This window comes from Castor canadensis, chromosome 4, assembly GCF_047511655.1.
Source record: "Castor canadensis chromosome 4, mCasCan1.hap1v2, whole genome shotgun sequence".
Taxonomy (NCBI): Eukaryota; Metazoa; Chordata; class Mammalia; order Rodentia; family Castoridae; genus Castor; species Castor canadensis.
The window spans coordinates 113,159,135-113,174,791 of NC_133389.1; the positions used below are offsets into that span (position 1 = coordinate 113,159,135).

Here is a 15,657-nt window from a genome sequence, read left to right on the forward strand (position 1 = left end):
AATTTGAGAATTAGAAGAGTCAAAGGAAAACAGGAGCATCAAATATGGAAATACCAAGTAGAGCACTGTGGACCCAAAGGCTGAAAAGGGCATTATTCTGGGTGCAGATTCACTGAGCTTGAACTCTACCTTCTGTGACTTTAATGATCCTTGTGGGTTAAATATGAGTTATTGTTATCCACTGTACATTGATCTTCCTTAATCTTATTTCTCAATAAGCCCAGGATTTCTGGAAGTTGAAATTGAACAATGATGCTTATGAAACTATATTTATAAAATAAAAAATTTAAAGGTTAAGAAGACAAAAAAATCACTTCTTCTATCACTTGAGCCAGCTAACAAGCCTTGTTAAGGAGCCATTTAATTGGCAAGGACATAACTAATAAATGCACATTCTAATTCTGATTTCCTCCCCACATACATATATATAAACAGGCTACCCATAAAATACCTGCAGAGCAAAAAAAAAAAAAAAAACAATTATGAAAGTAACCTAATATAGTCACAAGCAAACATCTACCTGAACTAGATGGTTTTTGTTTTCTTTCCTATTATATCTCATTAAGTTACTAAGGAAACTTAATCTTTTTTTTAAAATATCCTTCTACTTGCCTGTGCTATTTATTAGATATACTGAAAAAAGAAAGATTAAGTTTGGCCTTGTTTCTCTTATCATTCTATGTTTTCTGCTGTGTATACAGTAACTAGTCTACATAGAGGAGATGGAAGATTGGTAATTTATTCTTAGTTTTCCACTTCAAGTAATGATTTATGTGTATTATTACCATGTACTGTGCAGTCAATTAACTTCCAAATAAGCATCTACCATTAGGTGACATGCAGCACTGGTCTTCATAATTTCAAGATATGTATGTACGCAGAACCAGATAAATTGTTAATATTGTCTTGACTCTTTGTCATAATTTCTCAATGAGATTTAAAGTAATAGCTAATCAGCTATACAAGGCATTCCATTTTAAAGAAACTTAATATAGTCATAAGCAAACATCCACCTGAATGTGTTTTGTCATTAATTCTACCAAATAACTGGCTTGTTGGAAAATGATGGCAATAGTTGTCATTGAAGCTACAACTGACACTCGCTGCAGGTATTTATTTTCCTTATTGTGTCACTTTTCATTAATACTTAATTGACAACTTTCCCGAATACAAGGATTTTAAATGTAACTTAGGAAAGCCTCAACTAGTAGAAGATTTAGCTAGAATTATTTATATTTATATTGATAGACATACACTCATTTTTATATAGCACACACACACAGCACATATATACTACCAAAATAAACCAATGTAGTAATAAGTTAATGTCTACCTGAGTTAATTCTAACCTGAGGAAGCAAAGTAAATAAAAATGAAAAACCACATTGCTAATTCAACAATTGAAAATATTAATAGGATATTAGACAGGTTTTCAAAATTGTCGTGCCAAGATGAGGAAACTCCTGATGTTCTAATGAACAAATCATGATGCCTAAAAGATCAGAGAATTAGACAGGGAGAAGAATAGAGAGGAATAAGCAAAATGCCACTGAAATTATGCATACATGATTGACTTTTAAAAATCTTATTTGCTAAGGGCAAAATAGTTTCTGCTGGGTATTGAGAGGGTAGGGGGGAGAGGGAGGGGGCGGAGGGGGTGGGGGCAGGGGGGAGAAATGACCCAAGCCTTGTATGCACATATGAATAATAAAAATAAAATAAAATAAAATAAAAATCATATTTGCCCATGACACCATGAATAATGTGAAATTCCTGGTCAGGCTAATTTGTTAAAAGAACAGTCAAAATAATGTTGGGAAATGCAGCCTCTAGCCCCAGCTCTGCCTCTAGCTCTCTCTGTGACTTTAAGTAAAAGTAGAACACTCTTTTCTACGTAGATTGTTTAAAATTGTGCTTACCTGTATTTTAAGGAAATTATTACTCTTACATTTGAAATCCTTTAAGGACTTCCTAAAGATCATTCATAATATATTATGTGTGCTTTAGCACAAGAATACTTCAAAGTCAGTTAAATTTCAAAATCTTTGCAATTAAATTACAGCATACTAAATAGAGTAGGGTATAAAAGTCACTGACTGAATTGGGATGGTTTTTATTGTCTTTGCTTTTGCAGGGAGCAGGAGGGAGCCTGAGGTGAATATAGATTCCACTCAGGAATTCAGCTTAGAAGTTGAGCAATTGCCATGGCAGAGTACTGTACTTAAGGGGTGAATAAAACACTGTAGGTTTTCACAGTAGGGTGATGTTTTACGTGGATGGATAAATGAGGCAAACCTTGGGCAGAACGTATAGGAAATCACAAATAGCTCCTTATATGTGTGTGAAGAGGAGTGACGAGACAAAAACACCACAACATATTTGAGAGCCAGACTATGTGGAAGGTCTTGAGAAATGACCCAAACATTGTATGCACATATGAATAAAGTAAATAAATAAATAAATAAAAAGGCTCAGGTGGCTTTTTGTAAGTTGTGCTGTAGGGTATGGGGGAAGCCATAGGGCATAGTGATTGGCACCATGGAGTTAAGAGTCAGACAGGGGTGTTTTCAAATCTGAGTTTGAAATGATGGTCAGCAAGTCCCTTCTCAATGAAATGAGGATAACTCTGACCACCTTGTGGGCTGAGTATGTTGCATTAAAAAGGAATACATGTAAAGCAATTAAAGGTATACATACCTTCAGATAACTTCAGGAAAGGATAGAGATTACTGGTGAGTAGTATTAAACTTCAGCAGATATATCTGAAAGAAATGCAAAAGATGGAGACACAGCCTCTCCCCACCATGGTGGGGAGAAGACTTAGTGATGGATCATGACAAAGCCTAAACTTAATATGAGCCTGCACGAGGGTAGTGACCAGAGGAAGGGCCAGGAAAGCAATGGATTCAGCCACTCTTAGAGAGGTGGAGTGGCAGAATTTGGGAAACTATTTAGTGTTTAAGAGACTGAATGAAAGGATGGTGGTTCCATAAGGACAGTACACCCAAACTTGTGCATGCATGAGAAACTTATTGAGGGTCTGTTGAAGCACAGGTTGCTGTTCTGCATCCCTTCTGAATCTAAGAAGTAGCTAGGTGGTGCTAATGCTGTGGTACGAGGACCACACTTTAAGAACTATCACAGTGGAGAAATAGAAAACACAGGAAGTAGAGAGCTGTGGCCTAGTGGAGGCCAGTACTTCATCCATCATTCAGATAGAGCTACTTAGCAGACCATTGAAAACTCCATTAGAATTGTCAACTTAGACATTGCTCCATCATGTGCATGGGCCAATATGATGGGCAGAGATTGCCAAGTGAGAGACTAAAGAGACAGTGGCAAGTCACACAGTGAATTTGTGTTAAGTAGACAACCTTTTGGGAAGCCATGTGTGTTGCAATAGGAAAGCTTGGGCCTTTACCTGTTACCTAAAGCTTCTGGGCTGCACATGACTTTATGCAAAGCCTTTCCTTGCATGTTTTAATATAAACCCAAATTTCCCTTTATTTTCATTTCCTAACAAAGGAGCTTTGTTATAGATAAGAGCCTAAGCTTTAGAATATAAATGTAGACATTTATTATTTCTATTTTTTTCTGCTTCATTAAAACTGAAGATAGTGTGTTAGCTAGAACCTGGTATATTCCTTTGTAGGTTAATAGTGGTATAAAACAGTAAAGATCTTAATATTGTTCATCTTCTATTAGAATATTTGCTATTATAATAAATTAGATTGGCAGGTTTTTTGTTACATTTTTCTTTTATTTTAAGATCCATATGAGAAAAGCAATAGTCATAGCACAGGGCAACTGATCTAGCAAAGGTATCATAACTGCATCCCTGGTGTCTTTAGGTGGTACAGCACCAGCAGTTTCCATACAATAGTTAGCTTTTTACAAATACTCAGTCTGAGCAAAAATCCTTAAAATTTTGATTTTAAAATTTCCAATTTGTAAAAACTATTTTAATGTCTAATGCAGCATGTATCCCTTTATTCAGCCATTCCTAAATACAACAAATGAGCTTTAGCATTCAATATTGTCTAAGTTGTATTCTTAAGGCAATGTAGTTTCTTGAGATGATAATAGTTGCTCTTTATAAAAGTGTGTGTAGCATATGCACAGGAAATCAATGTAAGTCAACTCCCTGTGTAGCTATCCTTATCTCAACTGGCAAAAACCCTTGTTCCTTCCTATTATTGCTTATACTCTCTCTTCAACAAAATTAGAGAAAAGGGCAAAATAGTTTCTGCCAGGTATGGAGGGGGTAGGGGGGAGAGGAAGGGGGTGGAGTAGGTGGTAAGGGAGGGGGTGGGGGCAAGGGGGAGAAATGACCCAAGCATTGTATACGCATATGAATAATAAAAATAAAATAAAAGTGTGTTTAGTTTCAATAAATCAGACAAGTGCTGGGTTGAACACAAGCACGCTGGTTTCCTACTAGTAGCTGAATCTCCAAGATAAGGAATCTTCTGAACAGCATTTCCTAAGCCTACTTGATCCAGAGCCCTTGGGGAATATCCATTAACATTGTCATCCTCTGGGACACTGCTGTTTTCACATTGAGAAAGGCAATGTTAGTTTTTCAAGTCTTTTTGATTTTTACTTTCCTTTAGAAGAGACTACACGTGCTGTTTATTTGAGTAAATTGTGACAATGGTTAAGACGTTTCATCTTAAGACTGGGAAGTCCAAGGGCTTGTAAAAATGGCTAATGTGGCAGTAGTGCCAGCTTAGATTATTAGAGAATGGTATTTAGGATGTTGTTGAGAGTTTCTTAGTAGCACACATGTGTATACATGAGGGTCTTCCACATGTTACACCAAACCATCTCATTTTAAAATAGTTCCCTATATCTGGTTAAATACACTCAAAGATAGGATTATGACCATAATTTACTCATATTTTCAGTGTGAAGAAACGGGGTAAATGTTATAATATGTTATGGCAATAGGACAGATCCTGCCACTGAATCTTAAAAATCTAACGTTTTATTTACCTCTGTCGAACTCTCAGCATACTAAGGCAGAAAACTAAATTATTATTATTAGGAAATTTTAAATTAACAATGGTTCAAATAACAATATTTCCTTAACCACTGATTCTATTACATACTGACTATGTCAGTTTTCATCTTTCAATATAACCAGCCGAGATTTATAGGCATGGGATGGTGCATTAATTCCCAATGTGTTTTATATGTATTGCTAATATGAATTGACTTTTGGCACATAGATGAACATTTTTAAGAAATTATTGCATGTTTCAATTTATATTAAGAAAATATATGTTTTAGTTTGTATTAGAAAAATATAAACTCTCTTAGCTACCTGAATTTCAATAATAACAGTGCCTGGAATGACACTATATCTTTAAAAGGAATCAATTTAAAACAAAGTATTCATTGAAAGAGATCAAAGAGAAGGAAGCAGGTTGAGGAACTATAAGATCAGGAAAGTGTTTTTAAGTTGAGAACAATTTGAGTGTTAGGAAGAAATACTGACAATTCCAAAAAAGAAGCAATATACTAGAGGAGGCAGGAGGGCATGGAGAGACCAGCCTTAGACATTGAGGACAATTATGTAACATATGCTGACAATGAAGAATATTATAAACAACTTTATGCTAATAAGTAGAGATAGTGAGTAAGCAGAATACCACCTTCCTTCTTCCAGACACTTCAGTGTGAAGGAGTGCTTGGTCTGCACCAGAGAGAATTATAGAGAAAGCAGTATTTTTAGGAAAGAACTAATTCCAATTAAAGCTTAGAGCATTCTTCATATCCAAAGGTTGAGAATGTTCTGAGTAATGGATGAAGAATTAGACTTCCACAGGGCACTTGAGAGTTTGATATCTATGAGAATAAAAAAATCTAAGTTGCCAATCTAGGAGAAGATATTGATTATCAGGGAAATACAGATAAAACGTAAGCAAGGCAGACTACAAAAAAAAAAGAGATAGGGATTTAAACCCCAAAATGCAAATATATGTCAATGAGAGTGAGAATGGAAAAATTAGAACCCTACTGCACTGCCACCTGGATTATAAATTGGTATATCTACTTCAAAAAGTAATCTAACAACCATAATCAAGCAAAACTGAAGATATGTCTACCTTTGAACCCAGAAATTTCATTTCTACCTCTTTTCTCTGCAGAATTCTGCGAGAAGGGCACAAGATGACTTATATAAGGTTTATTTTGCAAAATGCTTATAATTGCATAAGCAAGTAGAAACAACCTGAGGGTTCATCATGATGAGAACATAAATTCATCATAGAGTAGTCGAAAATGGAGTACTACTAAGTAGTGAAAATATATGAACTAGATCTACATATTGATATTGATAAATCTCAAAATCTTATTGCAGTAAAAGCAAGCTGCATAAAACTGAGCAGAATAACATTACATAAGTTGTATGGACGTACAAAGCAATACTTTGTATCATTTGTGGATCTGTACATAGGTAGTAGCAGTTATATAAACTATTCATGAGAATAATAAACACCAAACTCAGGTAAATGATTTTTTGGGAAAAGGAAGAAGAAAAGGAAATGGGATTGAGAAGAAAGAAACCAAGGGAGTACATTGTGTTTTAAAATAAATTTGTAATATTTTATTTCTCAATAAATCTGAAGCCAAGGTGGGATAACAACATTTCTTATAGCTGATTTATTTTTCAGTTGTACAGAAATTCATTGTTTTATTATCTATACTTTTTCTGTGCACTTAAAGTATCTCACAATATTTAGTAATTGAGAATGGGAGAGAATTATATCATTATATAAAATGAAACCAAAACAGAAGACTGTCTCAGGTTGAGTTCTCATTAACATAAAGTTTTGTATGTAGAATATTTGTCATGGTTGAACCCTGTGAAGGACAGCAGAAGAAAAAGCAGAAATAGATAGAGAAGATTATCAAATACTATCAGACTGGCAAAGCCATAGCCAAACATACAGGGAACTGTATGAACAAGCTTCAGTATTGTCTTTCTTTTTCCACCTGAATCAGCAGCTGTATGCATCCTGGCCAGAAGGGTGCACCCATAGAAAAGGAGGTTCTTTGTAACTAAGGCACCCATGCTGGTAGCCGGGCCCACAAGTTCTACCTTGGCCTTCCTTTGGGCAGTGCAGCAATGTCTACCATCATGAAGGGGAAGTTTAATTTTCATCTATTCTCTTGACTCACTCAAAGAATATCAATATATTTACCTGAGAGTTGAGGTAAATGTAAAGAGCTTTGTAGCACATGTGAACAGATTCTGGTTTTAGAGCTTAAGTAGTCTTGACGCTCTTTATAAGTTGTTGGATTAGCTTGCCAAATTATGAGGAAATTGTCATATCCTAAATCACTGGCAAGCACTTTTAACATTACTTTCCTTTTTTCTTTTTAAAAGAGAACAAACATAAGATCCCCCTATAAAGGAGACTGGTTTAAGGATCAGCCTCCACAGTCTATGTTTAGAAGATAAAATGTAAAAAGTTTAAATTTGTAGATTATATCTCTGTGAAACATCTTAAAGAGTGTTATTTTAGGAGTCATTAGATAAGTTTTTATGTCAATGTGTAATGCTGTCTTCCTCATCAGTCAGTCTAAGAAGCCAGTAGAGACAGAGTTGTCAAATATTTATATCTACTTATCCATCTAGGTGCCAATCACATATGGGTGTTCAACTTCTATTTCATATGGGGTAATATTCGTCATCTTACAACAAAGCATACATATGTTACTTGTTAATATTTACAGGTATTATGTAACATATACCAATCCCATGCTTTATAGCTTCCTAATATTCTGCTTTTGGCACTCCTTGCTTGTGAGAAGTGTGGACACACATAGGTAGAATGACTTTGATAAAAGTATTCAATGACGTGCAAATTTATAGGCTCTGTGATCAGTAGGGATATAATCAGGACTTTACTCAGTTAATAAGAATGTTAAAGGAATTACCCAACTTTTAGATGCATACATAGGTTTTCCCAGCAACTCAGACTTTCCTAGTAACTCAGCTGCAAATGGTTTCTACAGTTGTTTCAATCAAGGTTCCTAGTTACAAGAAACAGAGACTGATATGGCTAATTAAGCTGAAAGGAAGTTTCATTAGTGGTTATTAGTGAATTTCCACAAGGACTGGAGAAAGAGCTTGAGATCAAGCGTCCAGGGACTATCTAAACCTATGCCACAAAGTTAGTCAGATAAAGAAACTACTTACGGATAGTGCCACCATGCATAGTCAAGCACTTTGCTTGGAGGTAATTTCTTTGTTGGGAACTTGACCTTGAGACTTAATATAGGAAGTACAGAAGAAAAGCAGAAGGAGAGAAAAAAAGAGTTTCTTACTTTATGTAGCCAAAGTCTCCAGATTTAAGTCACAGTCTGGCTTGAGCACATCTTCTAGATAAGGCCAAAGTCACTTGTATCTGCTTCTGAGGGAACAGATTATGGGAAACTGTTCCACCACTGCCTTCAAGCAGGAATTTTCCCAACCATTTCCTTGAAAGGTTTCAGGAGTTATATAGCAGCCACAAACATGATTTTAAAAATCCACTATGATGGAATTTCTTTCTACAAATGGAATTCTTTTGCTGTGTTTTTGAAACATACTTCAATCCTGCCCTGTATGGTAGCTTTTGGCTCTCTCAAAATGAGGGAAGCACTCCAGCCCTCAGTTGGCATTAACTGTTGAAAGCAGAATACAGAGGTAATGGAGAATATTTGGGGATTCATAAGTATTTCTTCCCTGGCCCAACTTGATACAAGCAACCAGTCCTCTGAGAAAAGATGTACATAATAAACAATTAAGTAAAATAAATGAAAAATAGAATTCTGTTAAAAAATAGAATGTCATTTCAGAATGAATAAATAGTGTAAGATAAACATGATATTATTTTATGAGACTGTCTTAGCCTGGGACTGAATATGGTGTAATTTGTGTCTATCTGGTCTTTTGTTGCTGAACATTTAATAAAAGCCAGGGCCTAGGAATTGGTGGCAGTGGCAGACAGTCTCCTGCTTACCTGTTACAATTGTATTGCACAGCATTATTGAGCCACCTCTTACTTATATAAGGCCTGCCCAGTATTCTCAACATCAGAAAGCAATAAGGGATCCAGGGACTATTTCGTAAAACTTACTCTAAACATATGCAGAGCTAATGCTACTAAATAATTGCACATATGCCTAATACTAGAGGGAGCTAATGTACTTCTTAATTTAAATTTTATGACCTATTTACCTTTAGTCATAAATGATATTTTAGGTAGTTTTATTTCTGATTAGTTTCTAGGCTTAGTGTTCCTATGCCTACTATTTTGAATAAGGAGTCTTTTGTCAAATTATTTCCATTTTGGCATTTGTGTTGGATAGACATGAAAAGAGATAATATGGTACAGAGGATCTTGAGGTATTCTTGGAAATGTTATTTCTGGCTTAAAGCCTACAGAATACACTTGATTTGATCTTTATCATGTTTTATAGCATGGTATGATTTCTGTTTATTAAAATCCCATCAACTTAACAATAAAAGAATGAAGTTTAAAAACATTTTATCTTATTTTCTTTTTCTTTTTTTTTTTTTCATTTTTCTTTTATTATTCATATGTGCTTACAAGGCTTGGTTTATTTCTCCCCCCTGCCCACACCCCCTCCCTTACCACCCACTCCACCCCCTCCCGCTCCCCCCCTCAATACCCAGCAGAAACTGTTTTGCCCTTATCTCTAATTTTGTTGTAGAGAGAGTATAAGCAATAATAGGAAGGAACAAGGGGTTTTGCTGGTTGAGATAAAGATAGCTATACAGGGCATTGACTCACATTGATTTCCTGTGCGTGGGTGTTACTTTCTAGGTTAATTCTTTTTGGTCTAACCTTTTCTCTAGTACCTGGTCCCCTTTTCCTATTGGCCTCAGTTGCTTTAAGGTATCTGCTTTAGTTTCTCTGCATTAAGGGCAACAAATGCTAGCTAGTTTTTTAGGTGTCTTACCTATCCTCACCCCTCCCTTGTGTGCTCTCGCTTTTATCATGTGCTCATAGTCCAATCCCCTTGTTGTGTTTGCCCTTGATCTAATGTCCACATATGAGGGAGAACATACGATTTTTGGTTTTTTGAGCCAGGCTAACCTCACTCAGAATGATGTTCTCCAATTCCATCCATTTACCAGCGAATGATAACATTTCGTTCTTCTTCATGGCTGCATAAAATTCCATTGTGTATAGATACCACATTTTCTTAATCCATTCGTCAGTGGTGGGGCATCTTGGCTGAAAAACATTTTATCTTATAATAGAACTTGTTTTCTTTCATGATGCAGCATAGATTGAAGAATAATTTCTTTAGACATATTTCCAGCTTCTTAGTACAATTTTAAATTTCATGTTACTGCTCATTTTTTTTCAACTTTTTTGATCTCTCCCTTCACACAGTGGCAAGTGAATGCATTTGTGAACACAGCAAAATTTTGTTGGTTATGTTATAGCTAAATTTAGCAAGACTTTTTCTTGGATGTTGGAATGATTTTTGTTCCTTAAGCAGCTTTGTATGAGACATAATTAAGTATTTCTGTCATGGAGATTTATTGGCTTTTTTGTTTGTTTGTTTGTTTGTTTTGTCAATGCTGTTCTGACATGCAATACAGTGTGAGGGATATAAAAATTAGTCATCAAGGAAGAAGGGCTTATATTGATTTTTGTGTGCCTCTGTTGTAAACCCCTCAAGTAAGGTCTCTGCAAACCTTAAATTTAATATGGCACTGTGGCAGAAATACTGCTTAAAAGACTGTGAGTAGAACTAAAAACACAAGGGGAGAATAAAGATCTACATGTCTCCAATTCCAAACAAAAGCTGATATTCTAGGGTCTTTAAAAGAGCAGAAATCAGCAGCTTATTTGTATCATTCAGACTTTAATTTCACAAAGTCACACTATAGCTTTTTGTTATGGGTATGTTCCTGTGTTTCCTGTGACATACATTAATTCATATATCTTCCTGAGCAGCAAACTTTTTTACCTTATATACCTTTTATTTCCTTGAATCACAGGAGCTTCAGTTTCAGCGCCTCACCCGAGAACTGGAGGTGGAAAGGCAGATTGTTGCCAGTCAGCTAGAAAGATGTAGGCTTGGAGCAGAATCACCAAGCATCGCCAGCACCAGGTACAGGGCCAATGGCTCTATCTTTATACATCCTCAAGTAACACTTCTTATTAAGTTGTTCTCGATGTAGGAAATTATTCTGTTAGTGCTGTCCCTATTTAACTTGCCTTCCTGAATTTAATACCAAAAATGTCCATTTATCTTAATTTTGTAAAGCCTCTTACAATATTGATTGTCATCAGTCCTGCGCTTGAAATGTTTTATACAGCATTGGTAAGCTTCTGTGGCAAAAGAAGCTATGCTATCTTCAGAATTTGATTTCCTTTATGTAGGTACAGTTGATGGATGTTTCACAGTCAGTTGCTAGCCATTTGGGAAAGCTAGTTGATTGGTGATTTGAAAATATGGTATGGATTTTTAAAAATTAAATATTTCTAAATGATAAGGTTTAAGCTGTCTTTAATTTACTTTGATTTTCTAGAACTCTGTTAAACTGATTATTATGTGAAATAATTTAAAGAAATTAAACATAGTAACCACAAAATAAGTATGTAATTGAAAAGTGCATTTAATCATGATTGTCATTTTTCAGTTAAACGGCCTTCTATGCTATTTAAAAAGATCATTATTACATAAAATTCTACCATACTTTAAATGGTTAAGTCACTGATTACCTTATCTGTAAATTTTTTTCTTAGTAATTACATATTCCTAGAAATTCTACAATAAAATACTTGTACATTTTTGGCTTGGTTTGTTTACATTTAGGTATACCCACAATGCCCTGTCTTGGTTATTTCTAAGCACATAATTGATTGTACTGTTTCTTAGTCTCTTCACTCATTGAAAACAATTCCTTTTGCTGAATAGAATGCTGTCTTTAATTACTTTTTTTTCTTTTTTGCTGATTGGTGGCTTTGATTTTAAACATTAGACTTTTAAGTTGCATTCACATCAATTTTTCATCTTCAATAGGATTTTTTCAAATATCCAGGTAGGTTTTTTATACTAATAAAAATTATAAGCACAACATAAAATCATAAATTGTAAATTTCTAATTCTACCCAGTGAAATAATTTATCAAGGAAGTGAAATTATTAGAATAAAATTTAACTTTAATTCTATTCAATATTCTTTTTAAAGTTTTCTGTAGCTTTAGCACCAATGTGGGAAATTCACACACTCAACCATATAGTATATATTTCCAAAATTTTATGGACCAAAAGTATAGAAGAATTTAATTTATATTAATGGGAAGATTAATTCAACATTTTAAGACTTTGGTAGAACTCCTTATTCTGGCATTATAGTTAACCAAATAAGCATAGAACTCATCCTGCTAAACTTCTGCAAATATTTGCTATAGCAATAATAAATGCCAATACCTAGAGAGAATGGTAAAAAGAAAGACAATTCCCAGGTACTAAAAATAAGAAAGCAGCTGAAGGCCACAGAAAGAAGTTTTGTGCTGCTATTGCTGGAAATCTGGAGACAGTTATAACACCCCAAGATGAGCACTAGAGTTGGGCTTAATGCCCATGCAGGGACCAAGGAATGAGGTCTTGGGTGTGTTCAAGTTGGTACATTTGAACTTCAAAGCAATGCATTAAGTATGCCCTTCAAACAGACACATCTTTGGTAAAGCCCAAGCTCATACTGTGTATGGGTTTGGAGCCCAGTTATAACTTTCCACATTGTTCAGGAATTGTCATCTGAGAAGCTGACACCACAATCAGATATTATAAAACACAAATCAAAAACCCTCAATAGTGAGTGACATCAGCAAGATGACAGCATAGGACTTTCTAGTGTATGTCCTCTCACAGAAACCATTTGAAAAATTCTACACATGAAAATACCTTCAGAAGCACTTAGAAACCTAGGTGAGACATTACAGCACCTGAGTGTACCACAAAAATGAGAAAAGATGCAGGAAAGAGGATAGGTAGGAGTTCGGCATTGTGCTTGGTTTAGCACTTTTGTATCAGGTCTGATTTTATTTTAAAAATTACATTAAAATAGTTACCGTAAAAAAAAACAAGTGAAGTGCTTGCTTCAGCAGCACATATACTGAAATTGGAACGGTACAGAAAAGATTAGCAGGCCCCTGCTCGAGGATGACACGCAAACTCTTGAAGCACTCCATATTTTAAAAAAAAAAAAAAAGCGAATAATGAGTGGCAATCAATAGGCAAAAAACAGATTATGTTTTGAAACAGGCATGGTGGCTCATGCTTATAATCCCAGCCATTCAGTAGATAGGAGGATCATGGTCCAAAACTAGCCTGGTGAAGCCCTTGAGTTCAAACTGCAGTACCACCAAAATAGGAAAAAAAAAAAAGAGAGAGACTCATTTCAAACTCCATATACCTTGGATGACATTCTGAAAGGCACGTATAGGAAATTAACTGAAAGTAAACTCTAGAATGGTTAAAATGAAGTAACTAGATTTACATGTATCAACATGGACATGTTTTCAAAGCAGTCTTTTGATTGAAAAATCACAAGTTGCAAAGGAAGAAATACAGAAAGATATCAATATAACCATTTTTAAAATATACACAGTAATACTATATAATATTTAACAATACATAGAGATGTTTATCTGTGAATGTGTGTGCTCTAAAAACATAAAGAACCATTTTGGAGGGCTGACAGAGTGGCTCATGTGGTAAAGCACCTGCCTAGCAAGCATAAGGCCTTGAGTTCAACCCCGTCGTACTACCAAGAAGATTTTTGTTTGAAGTGGCACCAATTTAAGATAGTAATACCTGTACAAAGGAAGGAAGGAGGAAGATAATAGGAATTGGGCTTTGACCAAACATGTAAGAGAACCATCTGGAGCCAACATGACAAGATATTCATATCTGTTAAGTGAGGAGATAGTTAGTATATGCATGATTGCTAAATTATTTTCTATACTTAATAATTTTAAGGTTATATAGTTCAGTTAGAAGTCTATAAAAATATATATTGTGGGTAAGAGTGATAATTTTTTGTGCTTTATACCTGGTTTCACTGTCTTGTGTTATACCTCGCTTGTTGCTGGGTCTTAGGTATGAGGTTAAAAAGGTAAAGCTGGCGTTTGGTTATGGAGAACTTCGTTAGGTCTGTAAAGGAGGCCTATAGAAAGGTGTTATTGGTGATGGCGATTATTATTGGAGGGAGTTTTCCTTTCCTGATAGTGCTGTGTATAAAACAGAATGAAGAGAGGCCAGATAACCAAACAGGAATCTATTATGGAAGGGCAGGTTTCTTCATACAGTGAAGTCTAGTTGGAATGGTATTTGATCTACTTGATTTACCCTACTCCCATGCCATGTCAGATTCCCATGTGTGCTTCATGACTCAACCAAATGCTAATCCTTCCTTACAGCCTTTCCCAAGATCCTCGAGGAAAGCCATCTCTTCAAATGAAATCTCGTAACTATTTCTGTGCCTGTTTCAGCTCACCTCTGATGTGCTACTCCCTCAGCGCTGGCATAATGCTTAGCAGGTCATTGAGTAGATACTAAAACTTAATGAAGGCCAGTAGGTTTCAATCTCATCAGAGAATTCTTTGTCAATAGGTTATGCTCTTGGTATCAATATTATCTACCCTTTCTCCTGTTTGCCCTCTTCACACCTTTAGGATGCTTTTCAATGGCCCTAAGAAGACAATTGAGATAGTTGCCCTGCTTCATGACTATCAGTTCTACATACTGGCAAGAAGCCGTTAGAAAATAGTGTATGAACAAAGGGATTTTATTGTGTCACTTGAGAAAACCCTTCTCCCCTTGTGTCTTCCAGCTCCTCTAACTGTATGTTAGGAACCACAATATAAAGATATAAATAGAAATTAACTCTAGACCCCAGGTTCCCTTTCTGGTCAGCCATTTTTTATTTGTTCAAAAGAAATTAAAAGTGGGAATGCTGCTTATGACCTTGAAGCTTCCTATTAGATTATGTTCATTCTTATATGAAGTGAATTTAGTCAGCAAAATGGGGAATTTATAACCAGTTATCCTTCATATTATTTGGTTAGGATTTTTTTCAAAGCAGAAGGTTGTCTGCATAATTTTCTTATTTTTCCTTCTCCAAAGTTGCTATTAATGATTCAAAGGAAAATAATAAAAAGCATATTTTCATTGACCTTTTAGTTGTCCACAAATTTTGGCGTTATTGTCCTCACCCTGTGAATAAACAAGGAGGCAATGGAATGACATCCCATTTCCCCCAAATGATTGCCTCTGACCATGAGCAGTTCACTTTCCTTGCTCTTACTATTGACTTGCATTATACATTATTGACAACTTTGAAAAACATTAGAATGAAATTGCTTAGTTTTTCTATTAATGACTCTTTAGAAATAGTTGTCTTCTAAACACGGCAGTAAAAACCTCATTTCTTATATGATTTTCCATTTGTTTTATTTTCTGTAATAAAAAGCATTAAAAGGCAAGCAATATTAATATATTATAATGGTCCTTAATCTGGAATTTATGGTTCTATATCCAAAAATGATGTATCAAGCCAAAAATCATCACTAGACCCTTGGAAACCCTGGGGATAAGTACACTGTGGTCATCTATG

The 15,657-nt window shown here is 35.2% G+C and overlaps 1 protein-coding gene and 1 non-coding gene across 16 annotated transcripts in view; both read left to right on the forward strand.

The window, feature by feature from the left end:
* Pkp4 (plakophilin 4) overlaps window positions 1-15,657 on the forward strand; it is a 243,636-nt gene that overhangs the window by 125,880 nt on the left and 102,099 nt on the right. For all 15 annotated transcript variants that reach the window (XM_074070844.1, XM_074070856.1, XM_020164449.2 and 12 more), the window contains one exon: window positions 11,033-11,145. In XM_074070844.1, the coding sequence (XP_073926945.1) occupies window positions 11,033-11,145 (113 nt within the window). The remainder of the gene's footprint in view (window positions 1-11,032; window positions 11,146-15,657) is intronic.
* On the forward strand, window positions 13,132-13,237 carry LOC141422814 (U6 spliceosomal RNA). Its single transcript, XR_012447537.1, has one exon. It is a non-coding gene; the product is annotated as a U6 spliceosomal RNA (small nuclear RNA).